A 13,067-nucleotide genomic window follows, 5' to 3' on the forward strand; every position below is an offset into this window, starting at 1 on the left:
TGCCAGCATTTACTAAAGCTCCAAACGATCCCATTCAGCAGTCGGTGAGTTCTGAAGCCAGGCGACTATCTTTGTGCATCAACCCAGTATATTCAAATGTAAAAACAGGATCAGCGGAAATGCAGCGGCTCTCTCGGGGTCAAATGCTAATTTTAAAAACATTAGGCGTTTTCAGGAGGATGACAAATTTCCATCCATTTTGCAGCGAAAAGGGAATCATAACGCAGGTTCTGACCCTTGTATCCATCCTGGATACACAAAAGGGGCGCCCTGTGTAAGCACACAGCTACTCCAGTATTATGCTTTTGACCGTTTGTTTTTTCATCGCCTGAACAGTGAGGTGCTGACAGGCGTAACCTATTCTATTATTAGCTCAATAAAAGTCCGGTTTAACGCGCCACAGGGAGATATTCCATCAGGACAATGACAGCCAGACCTTTTCACGGGATATAGGGGGAATTTTCCGCCTGGCTAGAACAATCTAGGAAACATAAAAAGTCAGCAACTGGAGATGTGTGGTCCAAAGGAACCACTGCCATACAGACTGCAGCAGCATCCCTGTACATTGATTAAATGCTATTGTCTCCCCGGACAGCGTAATGACCACAATCTCATCAGTACGCTCCCTCTAAAGTCAAACATCCAAACTAAAGCCTGGCCTGTTATTGTTGCTCCACTGAGATCCTTAACAAAGAAGCCAGAATGGATGTAATAAGTCACGACCATGCAGAAACACAAAATATAGCGCCACTTATTTCCAAAACTACTCCACTCTTCCTACATAATCGCATGACTCAGGACGGTATGAATAATAATATTTTTGCCATCTGTGGTCCATCTGTTATTTGAATGTTGCCATCTTAGTCAAGTGAGACTATGTGATGAGTGTGTGATGTTGAAGGGCAGAGTACGATTAAATAATGTGTCTTCTGGGCCTGTACAGAGAGCCGTAGTCACCCACCTTCAGAAAACCTATTAGAGTAAGTGGCAGTTCTCAGAATATAAATATGCCAGAGTTAATGGAACAGCTGACAGTATATTCTGGGGCCCGATCGCTCACCGGGGCTGAGGGGGGCGGCGGCGGTGGTGGGTGGGAGGAGGAGGAGATGGGAGGGTATTGGGGGAGGAGAAAGGGAAGGGGAGAGAGAGAGGGAGGAGGGGTGCGCAGTAGCTCCCCCACCTCCCAGCGACTGAGTCAATTTCTACAGCTGGAATGAGGTTATCCCAAGGGCCTCTAGAAACTCGTAGAGCCTCAAGCAAGCGAGGGGGGTGGCAGAGCCCGGAGTGTGTGAGAAACCTGAGGTGTGTGTGTGTGTGTGTGTGTGAAAGAGAGACTGAAAGAAAGAAAGAGATCTGAAAGTCTTAACTTCAGAGCCTGCAGAAACATTATTATAGAAAGACCACAACACTGTTATCACTCCTTCTCCAACTCTGTCACGTCCTCTCTGCAGTCACCCAGCTGTGTCTTCTTCTGTCCCTTTGTTATGGAATATTCAAAAGCATATCTACAATCTGTATAATTATCATCAAAGCAACCATGAAGGAAGAATGGACCAGCTTCTTGCTTAAAATTGCTGTTTTTCTCCCTTTTTTTTTTTAAAACTCGGCTTGCACACACACATATATCTTACCTGGGTGTTGATTCTGATGGCTCCAATCGATGGAATTTCAAAGTAGTAACCTGGAGATTAAGAAAAGAGAATCAATACACTATTCCAACAAAAACGCTGCTGTATCCAGGCTGCTTCACGGTGCCTGCCCGTGTCATATTCTGTCCACATTTTCAAGAGTTAAACAGTCACAGTGTGGGCAAAAGAGATCCATTTGTAGATTGGGGTCTAATCTCTTCCATGTTATTAGGCACATGTAATGTAATGCCATCATCTCCAGCTGATGATGATGTGCCAAGCAGGCACGATACAGCTTGTGGCCACTGACCTCTCCACACTCGTGGTTGTGCTGCAGGATGTAAATGTGGAGGCTCATTGGGAATGCTGAGCCCCAGGCACTGCTGCTGATTAGGAATGGAGGAGAGTGACCGACTGGGTCAATAACCACGCCGCTCCCCAAGTTATTAAAGCTATGAGTGTTTATACAAAGAGCCGCGAAATGGAGACAGCATCCCCAGAATGTTAAAAGGCAGAGATGACTCTCATTATTTTGATACATTATACACTTTGCCACAGTGGTTTGTGTCAAGATTTGCCTTCACTGTCTCATTCATTTGCACACGCAAGCATGCAGATATCACGCACTCACATGCACATATGTACACATGTCCACACACACAAGCTGTGGCTCTCTTGCCTGCATGCACACAAACACACACAACCCCCACCCCTACACGCACGCACGCAAGCAAGCACGCACGCACGCACGCACGCACGCACGCACGCACGCAGGACACAGTTGTTTGTCATAGTTTTGTGCAGAGCAGTAGTTTGTCTCAGGGCTTTCGGCAGCGTGCCAGAGAGATGGCATCTGTGGTTGTAAGGCAGAGCTCGGTGAGAGGTGAAGACAGGAAAATATACACGGTAACTATAAAAATACGATTGTAATGTACAACCCTGGTTCCAAAAAAGTTGGGACGCTGTGTAAAACATAAATAAAACAATCTTTTTTTTAACATATACTCAACTGAAAACAGAACAAAGACAATATATTTAATGTGTTACCTCGTCATTTTCATTGATTTGTGTTAATATCAGCTTATTCTGAATTTGATGCAGCAACACATTTCAAAGAAGTTCGGACAGGAGCAACAAAAGAACAGGCTCAGAAAGGGGCGTTCACAAGCGAGGATGGAGAGAGGTTCACCGCTTTGTGAACACATGATTGTGTAAACTACACTTCGTAAAAACTGCTGCTTGTTTGCAAATGATTGCATCCTGTTTTTATTTACAGCTCTCCATCTTTTTTGGAATCATGGTTGTAGATCTGCAGGTTAACCACGGAGGTCTGCTGTCTGAGGGGAAAATAATAAACATAATGCCTCTGCACAATTAGAAGTCACTTTTCCTCAAATATCACCACATGTTGGGCCTTTGGTTGACTGAAGTGTGTTTTAGTGCCTTCTATACAACATTGTTATGTAGGTCAAGTATAATTCAGATGAAGTACATGCTGTGCCATTGCTGTATGCATTTTAGACTTTGAAGATCAGCATGCACTACTTTCTATCCATTCAGTTTTCTTATCAAGCTTGTTGTATATAAACTGATAGAGGCTTATCCAATAAACTTGTACAACAAATTTCATGGTGTAATTCAGTTACTCAAGGGTTTTTCTTCTATAATGGATGGCCATCATGACTTCAGGAGGATATTTCATTCCTAGTTTTGGATTATAAACGGCACTTTGGTGCAAGAATTAGGACCACCAATGGGGTATATCATATTTGCTGCTTTTATCCTCCATTTCACCTATTTTTCTAAAGATAACTCTCCCTTCTGTTTGGGATTTTGTTCCACTGTGTGAGAGCTTGGAGAAATGGATTCATTGTCCTCAGAGTCACAGAGAGGTTGCTTTCTTCTTAAGATGGCACTGAAGCTCAAGTGAGACAACAGCCAACGTCTCCAAGAGGCCTGCTTGTGTGTGTTTGCGCTTGTGTGTGTGTTACTGCTGTTTGTCAATGTGTGTATGTCACGGGTGAAGGGTTAGGGCCTGTCAGGGAGCCGGCTCTGCTGGAGTGAGATACCAAAGAGTAATAAGTACTGAAGATATGAGAGGACAGCTCCATTGAGACTGGTGTGTCAACTCTATTGTCTTATGATGGCATAGACTTTAGTACCATTGTAATCGCTACAGTCGCGAACAGCAAAGAGCATGTTGGCACAGAGGCGTAATCCTGAACTTTCCCCAGTCTGACAGGGAGATGGCACAGTAATCATCTCGCTACCAGACTCCTCCTGCTAATTAATAACAACTTCTGGGGAGATACTTCTGAAGCACTTGGCTCCACTGGCAATAAGCTAATCAGAGGCAGAAGTTAGCCGAGGCTTCAAACAGGCAGCTAAAGGCCCCATAAAGGAGCAGCTTCCGATGAAGTGCGACGCTGAGAAACGATATTAAATCAAGCCACAAAAGAGAGGAAGAGAAATGGGTTACGGATTAAAAAATTCAACACTGAGCGCAGCAACAGCCATCTGAGTTAGGTTGGGATTAAACGAGCTGAGTCAAGATGAGATTCACGCCGACAAAGTAGCTGCCAGGAAGAGCAGCTGAATCATACGGGTTGTCAGACAGTCTGTCAGAGGCAGGGCTGCCTGTTTGCTTATTTTAAGGACTGCGGCTGCTTTAGATGAATAAAATATCGATTTGAACGTCACATGCTGTCAGACAAACGCCTGGATGAATGTTAGTGATGGTGTTGCAGGTTTTAACGTTTCATTTTGTTCCATTAACATTTACATAATAGTTAAAGAGTAACTAAGCAGTGTTTGTTTCACCTCTGACCACAGTCAGCCTCACTGATAGGTGTGGTCACATGTGTGCTTTGTTGCACCTGTACACACCCAACAGTGATGTCACAAGGCATAGGAGCACATCTGAACAGCACTGCAGCGAGGTGAGAGGTTAAACCACTGGAGATCAGTGGGAATTAGATTTTTAGGGGGTGTTCAATCACTCTTTAAGTTATAAGTTAACTAAGATAAGGTAAGAATCAATACATTGATAGAAACACCTCATCCACTTACCTTTATTGGCACAAGCTATCCACTGCAAAGGGGTGACATCATAATTATGCTGGCCAACAGAGAAGGTGAACACACGAACCTGGAGGAGGAGGAGGACAGAAGAACGAGTCACACGAAGGCTGAAGAATGAAAACAAACTTCCTGCAGAGAGAGCAAAACAACATCATGCAAACCTACTTCTGGATGGCAATAAGGTTACTGTCATGTGACAAGTATAATGTATGAATCTCGAGTGTGATTCGATTATCCTCGCAGTCAACTCACACAACTGTATCCAACACAAGACTGCAGTGAGAGAGTTGTCAAACTGCAGATTATTCCTTTATGACAGCAGCCGTCATGAGGGAACTGGATAGTAATGATATGAGAATAAATATTGTGGGGCTGTGAAACGGGGGTGAAGGAGGGGTGGGAGTGACAGCAAGACTGGAACAAAGGCACAAACTGTGAATCTACTGACTGTAATTTTATAGGCTCTGTTGATAAAGTGGCTAATTAGTCAGAAGGTCAGAGCTGTTAACACCAGTAGCAAAACAACAAAAGAGTCAGACGAAGGGAGAAAGAGAGAGACACAGACAGAAAGAGGGAGAGAGTGGAAGAAAGACCACAGAGACGAATCACAAGAGGAAAAATACAGATTCAATTCAGCCAAAATGGAAGTGGAGAAAGCTTGGAGTTAAAGGCACAGATTGGAGCGGCTTGGCATGTCTGACAGCCTAACTAACACAACTGCCTGCACAATAATGAGACAATGTCAGCAGAACTCGATGGGAGACGGGGAAGGAGAAGGGCCTGCGAAGACAGTTTCTGGACATGCATCATGTCTTAGGCTGGCAGAGCCAGTAGATGAACAGCTAACAGCCTTATGGGGACAGACTCACCGTTTTGTTGGGCCAGTTGTACTTCTCAAAGATTTCCTGTGCACGATCCTCCCCGCCATCTGTAAACATCATTATCATCTTATTGCAGTTGGCCCTCGGGGCACTGCTCTCCTGTGGCACATGAAGAGAGAGGAGGGAGGAGAGAGGAGCAAAGGAAGAGAGGGAAATATCGCAGGAGACAGGTTAGGTAACGCACAAGGATAAAAGGGGAAGGTGTTCACTTAAAACAGTGTGATACTGTGTGTCAGTATGATTACAGCTCCCAGAATAATGTTCAGCCATTTGAAAACAGCTGCAGATTTCTAAGACTGGGTCAATACGAAGGAAGAGATCTTAGCAGATTCACCTCATATATCTCACCTCACTAGATTAAAAAGTCGTTCATAGGATACAGTTCATGCCAATTGACCATCGGTGCGTGAATTCATATGTACGTCGCTTTGGATAAAAGCTTCTGCCAAATCACTAATTGTAATTGTACGTCGTGTCTGCTCCTGATGACGAAAAAGCACCAAAAAAAATCTAAATATCAAAGAAATGTGCTGCTCCTTATGTTTTAATATGTGTGCAAGTACATACATGGGTGTGTTTATCATTAATACTGATGGTTAACCTGGAACATTTCCAGTGTAGGATGGAGAGGATTTACAGTCTATCTTGGACATTTTGGTCATTCTAGCATAAATTAACATCCTTAGTGTTTAAAAGTAGCCTTTCAGTACATCTTGTAAGGAGCGAATAGAAGGGATTTACCCTGGAAATCTGCATTCGTCCGTACTGAGGTGAAAACATTATTCACTGTCCGCATAGAATTCTTGCATACTATTCATTTATTATTCTTTGTGCTACATTTTGTAGCAATAAACCCATCTAAGCTTTCAGCTTTTCATCATTCATTTACAAATTTCCTAGTTGGTAGGCATGGGCTTCCTCACATTATCGTAATTTTAGGATTTCATTTGAAATATACAGCATTACTCTAGCGTTAAATTTGATTGTGTCAGAAGCACTTTCACAAGCATTTCTGCATAACATGCTCATAGCCAGGCACCAGTTTTTAGCATTCAGCTTTGATGCACTCCCCCCCCCCCGCCCCCCCCGCTTGCATGGCAGCTGCCATTGATATGCAGGCCAGCGGCATGTCAATCTGACAAGATTCTAATAAAGATAAATAATATTGCTACAATTACATATTTTTATTGTGCTTCTGCCACCAATCATGGGTGTGAGTCTGCAACAGACAGCGATTAAAGGGGCCTTTTATTTCTCATTCTGCTGGCAAGGGAAGGGGAGGGGGGCAGCTGGCACTTGGCTCTATGCCTCCAAGCCCACCAGAGGAATATAAAGTGTCTGTGGCTGATCTCCTCTGGGCCGCGCTCATCAATCATCCCATCAGAGCCCATTAGGGTGGCAGCCTCTTAAAATACACAGCAGCATACGGAGCTGAGGCAGCACCTGTGTCGAGAGCACGTGGATGCCTGCTGCTGACAGACGTCACAACTGTGCTGGCTGCTGCAAACGTTAGCGTGACTCCACCGCAGCAGCGGTTATTATCAGACCTACCTTCGACAATGACAGAACTCTGGAAAAGTCTGGGCCATTCGCTGTCAGCACTGCTTTATCACTGTTAATTCAGTTTTATTAATTGGTGTAGACAGTAACCCTGACAGGATGTATAATAACATGCTGGAGCTATGGTCACACGCTTTCAGCATGTTATTGAAGACTTTCTGGGGGCGCACACAATTCCTCAGCTCCAAACAAACCACCCCTGCATCGCCCTTCCCTGACAGGCTTGTTGGCTCTTACGTTGAGAAGCTGTTCGAAGGCAAATGTGAAGCCAGACTTGTAATCTGTGGTTCCTTTGGCTTGCATATGCATGACGGCCTCTTTGAAGATCTTCTTGTTACGAACGTTGGCTTGGACCAAAGTCCTGAAGCACGGGACGACAGCGTCAGCCTTCTCATTGAACTAGAGGAGGAAGCACAAAGACACACGTGAGCATGCTGTGTATGTGTACTGGCTTCTTCTGGACAGAAATACGACTGAATTTACAAAACTGAAATTTGTGTCTGTTGTAAGACTGTGTATTTCTTTGTGTTTTCCATATCACGTGCGTGTAGTTCATGGCGGCAGGATGCAGACGTGGGTGTGTGCAGATGTAAGCTGCCCTGCTACTCTCTGGCTGGCAGTAAACACTGGTAATTACAACTTTCCACACAAAGAACAGGTGCACCTGAAACACCAGTGCAAGCCACTGAACAGAAACCCAGCCAAGGTAATATCATCTGTCTCGTCTCATCCACCAAATTGGCCTAAAACTATCTGTGTGTGTGTGTGCGGGTTTGTGTGCTGTGTAAGGGTGTGCACGTGGCATATATTTTTCTACCTCTGCGCAGTGTCTATGCGCGATTAGAATATCAGCAGCAATGTCGGTAATAGCAGGTTTCAAATGCTGTTTCTTCTTGAAGGTCAACCTCAAAATCAACCGACATTTTCAGGACAGATTGATGTAAAACATTATATGCGAGAAAAGCTGACATTTCTCATGGGCTGGTGTTGTGTCGTATTTAAATTGTCACACAAAGAAATCAAACGCACAAAGCCACGCAGAGCCGCATATTCGCCGTGTCACTTCTTAATATCACATCTCTTTGCGTCTTAAAATGTTAGGAAATAAAGAAGCTGTGAAACGAGATTAAGAAAAAAAAACAAGCTGGGTTACATCTACTATCTAAAATAAATAAGAAATAAAGTCCTACGAAATAAAGCCTGTATTATTAAATCTAATTATATTGCCATTACAGAGTGAGCGAGGCCACAGCACAGTGCGCTGAAGCATGTAGACGCCAGAGACAGTGCTTGATGATTATTTTCATTTAATTTTCAGTTATTAATGTCTTTTGTGTTTGCAAATAATTCACAGAAAGCTTTTGTAAGCCCTCACTTTCTTTATAGGGGTGAAAATCAGATGGGTTCCTACCCAGATTACCATGCTCATTTCTTGCTCTCAGAGCCGGGATTTAGAGGCATACAGTGGCTAAAAGCGATGGATTATGAAGGATTACTGAAGAAAGTCTCCAAACAGAGCCACCACACCGAGCACGTGGATGTGTCTGTGTGTGTGTTATCTGTCCTGCAATATAGGATAACTTTGATATATCCCGAAACATCGGTCCTAAAATAGAAAGCCTGGTAATCAACAGAGAGTGAAAGAGAGAGACGGACACAGTCCCATGTGGACAGCGGTGGTGCAGGAAAAGCAAATACACTACAATGAGGGAAATGCAGTGTTTCCAGTGCAAGTAAACAACTGGGAGCATTGTGAGCACACTGTGCCGTTTACCAACTCCCTGCTTGATTACCACCTGCTTAATGAATACAACCAATATTTGTGTCAATGCTGCTTCCAGGACTGATTTGTATCACTGATGGCAAATCACAGATCTGCAAGCTTCTGCTCACCCTGGCCACATTCACATAGTCGTCATCAGACAGGGTGTCCAGCATCTCCACTACGGAAGTTTTCATCAGCTTCAGAGTGAGCCCGCTGACACTTCCACTCCTGCAGAAAAGTAGAAAAAAGAAGAGGCTCACAGATCCTCATCCTGCTCAGTTTTCTGTCTGGTTTAACCGCGTACATTCAAAATCCCATCTGCGTGTTTTAAGATGTTGATGGAAGCGGACTTCAATTAAGGCGAGAACATGAGCAGTGATCGCCTCCCTCTAATTTTAGGGCTTTCTTCAGACCAACAGGTGGCACTAGCGCCCTTTGAAGGCGACTTCCACTCCAGCCAGGAGGAAATGTTAAAAGTGGGGGCAGTGAGAGAGACTGAGGCGTGAGATACTCACACGTCCACGATGATGACCATGTCCTTTGGAGACGATGCACCTTGGATGTACCTGCACAAAAGACACAAAAAAATGGCTTTAATTTGTTCCCATAATCTTTAAGAATTGCACTGAAGAAAGGAGCCAAAGTGAGCCACAATGAGCTGAGCCATGATAATATGGAGCGACCATGGCTGAGCCCACTTAAGCTACAGAAAGGCTTATGTGCTTAGAAGAGTTAATAAGTTGTGTTATATACTTCAGTGCTGGCTACAGCTACTGTCGGATGACTTCAACAGAGATACTCCTCTTTACTGAATAACAATGGCTACTCTAAATAATTACTGCATAAGCCAAAGTAATTGCTAGTTTATGGTCTAAGTACACATTCACTGCACTGGTCTGCGCTGGTGCTCTGGAGCACACAAGCCATCACTGTAACAATGGCCGCTGTACGAGTTTAGCACTGAGTGTTAAAGGTGCAGAAATTAACATATTGTGTATCAACAGAGGACTCACATTTAATCAGTATCAATGAGCCAGCATAGATTTTTGTGTGTTCAAACAGGCTTTTGACATTCAGATATTATCATTTAGCTAAATATTTATCTCAGATCCTGCTGAAATGAGCTAGTTTCTTCTTTCTTTTTCCAAAATGTGACATTATTCATATCAGTTAGGGGCCACCATAAGCTGTGCCACAGACCTGTTGATGTTGGAACTCTTTCATTTTCAGGTGGCATTTAATTTAGGTCACATAATATTGCTTATCCCTTCAAAAGTCGAGTTTTCTTTAAAATCTGCCGATAGGTTAACATGTTTTATTTTCCGGATCAATCAACACGATCAAATCGGTAAATAAACTGCCTTACACTGCCTCATTTGGTTGTTTAGGATAGTGATTATTGGTTCAAGAAACATAAGCATCCGCTCTTGTTATTGTTTACAGACCAAAAAAAAACAAAACAAAAAAACCCCCAAAAGATTTTCAGACAGAAATGAGCATAAATGTCATATTAAAACGGAATTTTCTGCATCCACGCTATGTTGACTCATACAGTCTAATACGCTTTATATTTAGTCACTTGAAATTTATATAAACTTGAAAAGGAGCAGCCTGAGTGGTGTTGACCTGTGCTGTGGAGAGCCTGTGCTGAGCTAAGTGCTGTCAGTAAAATGAGAAAGCTGACGTTCTGTTCCTTTGATGACTCATCAGTTGGGCGTCAGACACATTATTTACTCTGGCGGTCCCTTTGTTGGGGGGAGGCACACGCTGCTTAAGACCATTATGCTTGTGCTGCGAAGAAACTCCTAAAATAGGGCTGTTCTGGGTGTGTGTCAGCCACGGCACAGCGTGGGCCCACAAGACGGAGACAGCACTAAACTAGCAAGGCCAGACAACTTGTGTCCTGGAAGAGACGCACACATAACATCTGTCCACGGTTGATAGAGGATGGCATACAGAGGGAAATCAAAAATTCTCTCACTCCGCTCCAGTGGCAATTAAATTCACATTTACCTCTGATACAAAGAGAGCTGAGATTGATGGACATTATAGACTTTTCTGTGGGATACAGGGAAGGAGGGGGGGGGGGGTTCAGATGTGAGCACTAGTTTGACATTCTGAGGAGTGAGCAGGCAAGCAGTTAGCAGCAGTCTTAGGCAGAGGCAGAGTAATCATCAGGGGTCTCTTTCTGCTGATTATCAGCGGTTCCGCTGAGTGTGGAGAGAAGCCAGCTGCCTGTGGGCCAGAGAGGCTCTTTTCTTATGCTCGGCCAAGCTGATACGGAGGTAGAGCAACAGAGCCCCGGTAGGCTTCGCCACTGCTCCCGCAAGTCTCACCGCTCTCACTCACTGGCAGGCGCCACTCCAACCTGCAGCGCGACCCCTGACCCGTGTTGAAATGACGTCCCTCAGCACGCTGCCTTGGCTGCTCAAATCCGTTTGTTTTTTTCCTAGAAGCAACCCAGGTCCCACTCTGCTCGAGAAGCCGGCTGAACCCCCCCACCCCCGATGGAACGGAGACTCGGCACCAGCACCGCCTGACAAGAGGTCGATTAACTGAGCATGCCTAGAGTGAACATAGGCAAAATGTATGTGTATGTGTGTGTGTGTGTGTGTGAGTATGTGATGGGGGGGGGAATCCAATTATTTTCAATAATAAAGAATGCCACATCAAAGGTAGAACTTCTGCAGCTCTCCACAACTGTGTGGCGTATGAAATCAGGTCTGGAACCATGAGGCATATTGGCATGCATGACTTTTATCAATTTAATTACTGAAATCTTAATTTGAGGGAGTGAGAGGGGGAGAGAGAGAGAGCGAGAGCTGAGACTACCCACAGTGGCGGCTTCTTTCTCTGGAGTGGATGGGGTTTCGTGAAAGCGATCGTCGATGCAGGACTGAAACTCGGTCAGAATGTGGTCCACGTCTCCACTACCTCGGGCTCATGGGCAGAGACGCCCCGTCTGGAGTTTGAAGGAGGGTCATTTAGCGACAGCTGATGGCTACAGACCAACTGCAGATTTTCATTAACTTCTCTGGTCAGTCTATTTCTCATAGAGGAGAATAGTCCTTTAATGGGACTTCAAGTTATTTTGAATGGGCTAAATGTTAATTATAAGGCAACGCAGACTTCTATTACTACCAGTCATTATAGGTCATCTTCCACACCCAATGTACAATCTCACAATGGAGAAGCTAGCTGTTCTAGCTTTGGCCCTAAAATCTGCAGAGAAAATATCACTTTCAAGCAGATCATTTCTCTCGAGCTGTGAAAGAGGCAGCATTGATCAGCAGTAATGGGGTTTAGGAGGAATGTGTGAGCAGTGATGAAGCAGAGAAGAGTAACACATGAGCCAGGATAGCGTCACTCAACACTGAAGCTATAGTGCTGCCATGGCTGATTTTCCCCACAGATTGTCTTGGTGTATCAGCGCTGCTCTCTTTCTCTCCCTTTCCATTGCCTTAAGTACAATTGAATTTTCTCCGTGCTTCTGAGCAGAGAACATCAGGATCAGAGAGAGCGGCATGGAGTCAAGGATTTTCAGTCTCTGGGCTGATATGCAGTTCTACGGTTCTGACAGATAAAAATCATGAATTGAGGCCGGTATCAGGGTGTAATTCTGCACATTTTGACTCATGGATCCAGATGTGTTGTTTCTGCATGGATTCCAGTCAGTAATTACCTCTCAGCTTCTGCCCACTGATGCCATTCTTTCCCTGTCATTACCCAGTCTCCTGCATGCCAAGGCCAGGTGACAAGCAGATGGGCCTGGCTGGTGCTGAATCGAGCCCTGTCGCCCATTCTGTCCCACCGTGACACGACCATCAGCCGGCAGACACAACATATGAGCCCATGGCCTCACTGTCCGCTCACTCAGAGTTATGACTTGTATCTAACCACTGACCTGAACCATCACAGCTACTGAGAGCACTTCTCAGCCACCATTATTTTACTTACATATGAGAATGTGTCAGTTCTGTTTGCTTCTGTGAGCAGCTCATTACAGAAGATAAACTAAGATGAAAACTCTCCTGGACGTGATTTAATTCAGCCTGTTTCTACCTGTCAATCACGCAGAGTAGAGGTCGAACAGTAACAGTAGAGGCCAAGTGATTAATTGCTTTGACCGATTAATCGGTCGGCAGGCCTGTA

General features: G+C 44.5%; 1 protein-coding gene across 2 annotated transcripts in view; it reads right to left on the bottom strand.

Annotated features, from left to right (window-relative positions):
- cacna2d2a (calcium channel, voltage-dependent, alpha 2/delta subunit 2a) overlaps positions 1-13,067 on the bottom strand; it is a 139,849-nt gene that overhangs the window by 16,517 nt on the left and 110,265 nt on the right. For both annotated transcript variants that reach the window (XM_076760362.1, XM_076760351.1), the window contains exons 9-14: positions 9,431-9,481; positions 9,044-9,143; positions 7,388-7,549; positions 5,579-5,689; positions 4,698-4,776; positions 1,632-1,681 (exon numbers count right to left, since the gene is read on the bottom strand). In XM_076760362.1, the coding sequence (XP_076616477.1) occupies positions 1,632-1,681; positions 4,698-4,776; positions 5,579-5,689; positions 7,388-7,549; positions 9,044-9,143; positions 9,431-9,481 (553 nt within the window). The remainder of the gene's footprint in view (positions 1-1,631; positions 1,682-4,697; positions 4,777-5,578; positions 5,690-7,387; positions 7,550-9,043; positions 9,144-9,430; positions 9,482-13,067) is intronic.

Source organism: Chaetodon auriga, chromosome 2 (genome assembly GCF_051107435.1).
Source record: "Chaetodon auriga isolate fChaAug3 chromosome 2, fChaAug3.hap1, whole genome shotgun sequence".
In the NCBI taxonomy this organism is placed as follows: Eukaryota; Metazoa; Chordata; class Actinopteri; order Chaetodontiformes; family Chaetodontidae; genus Chaetodon; species Chaetodon auriga.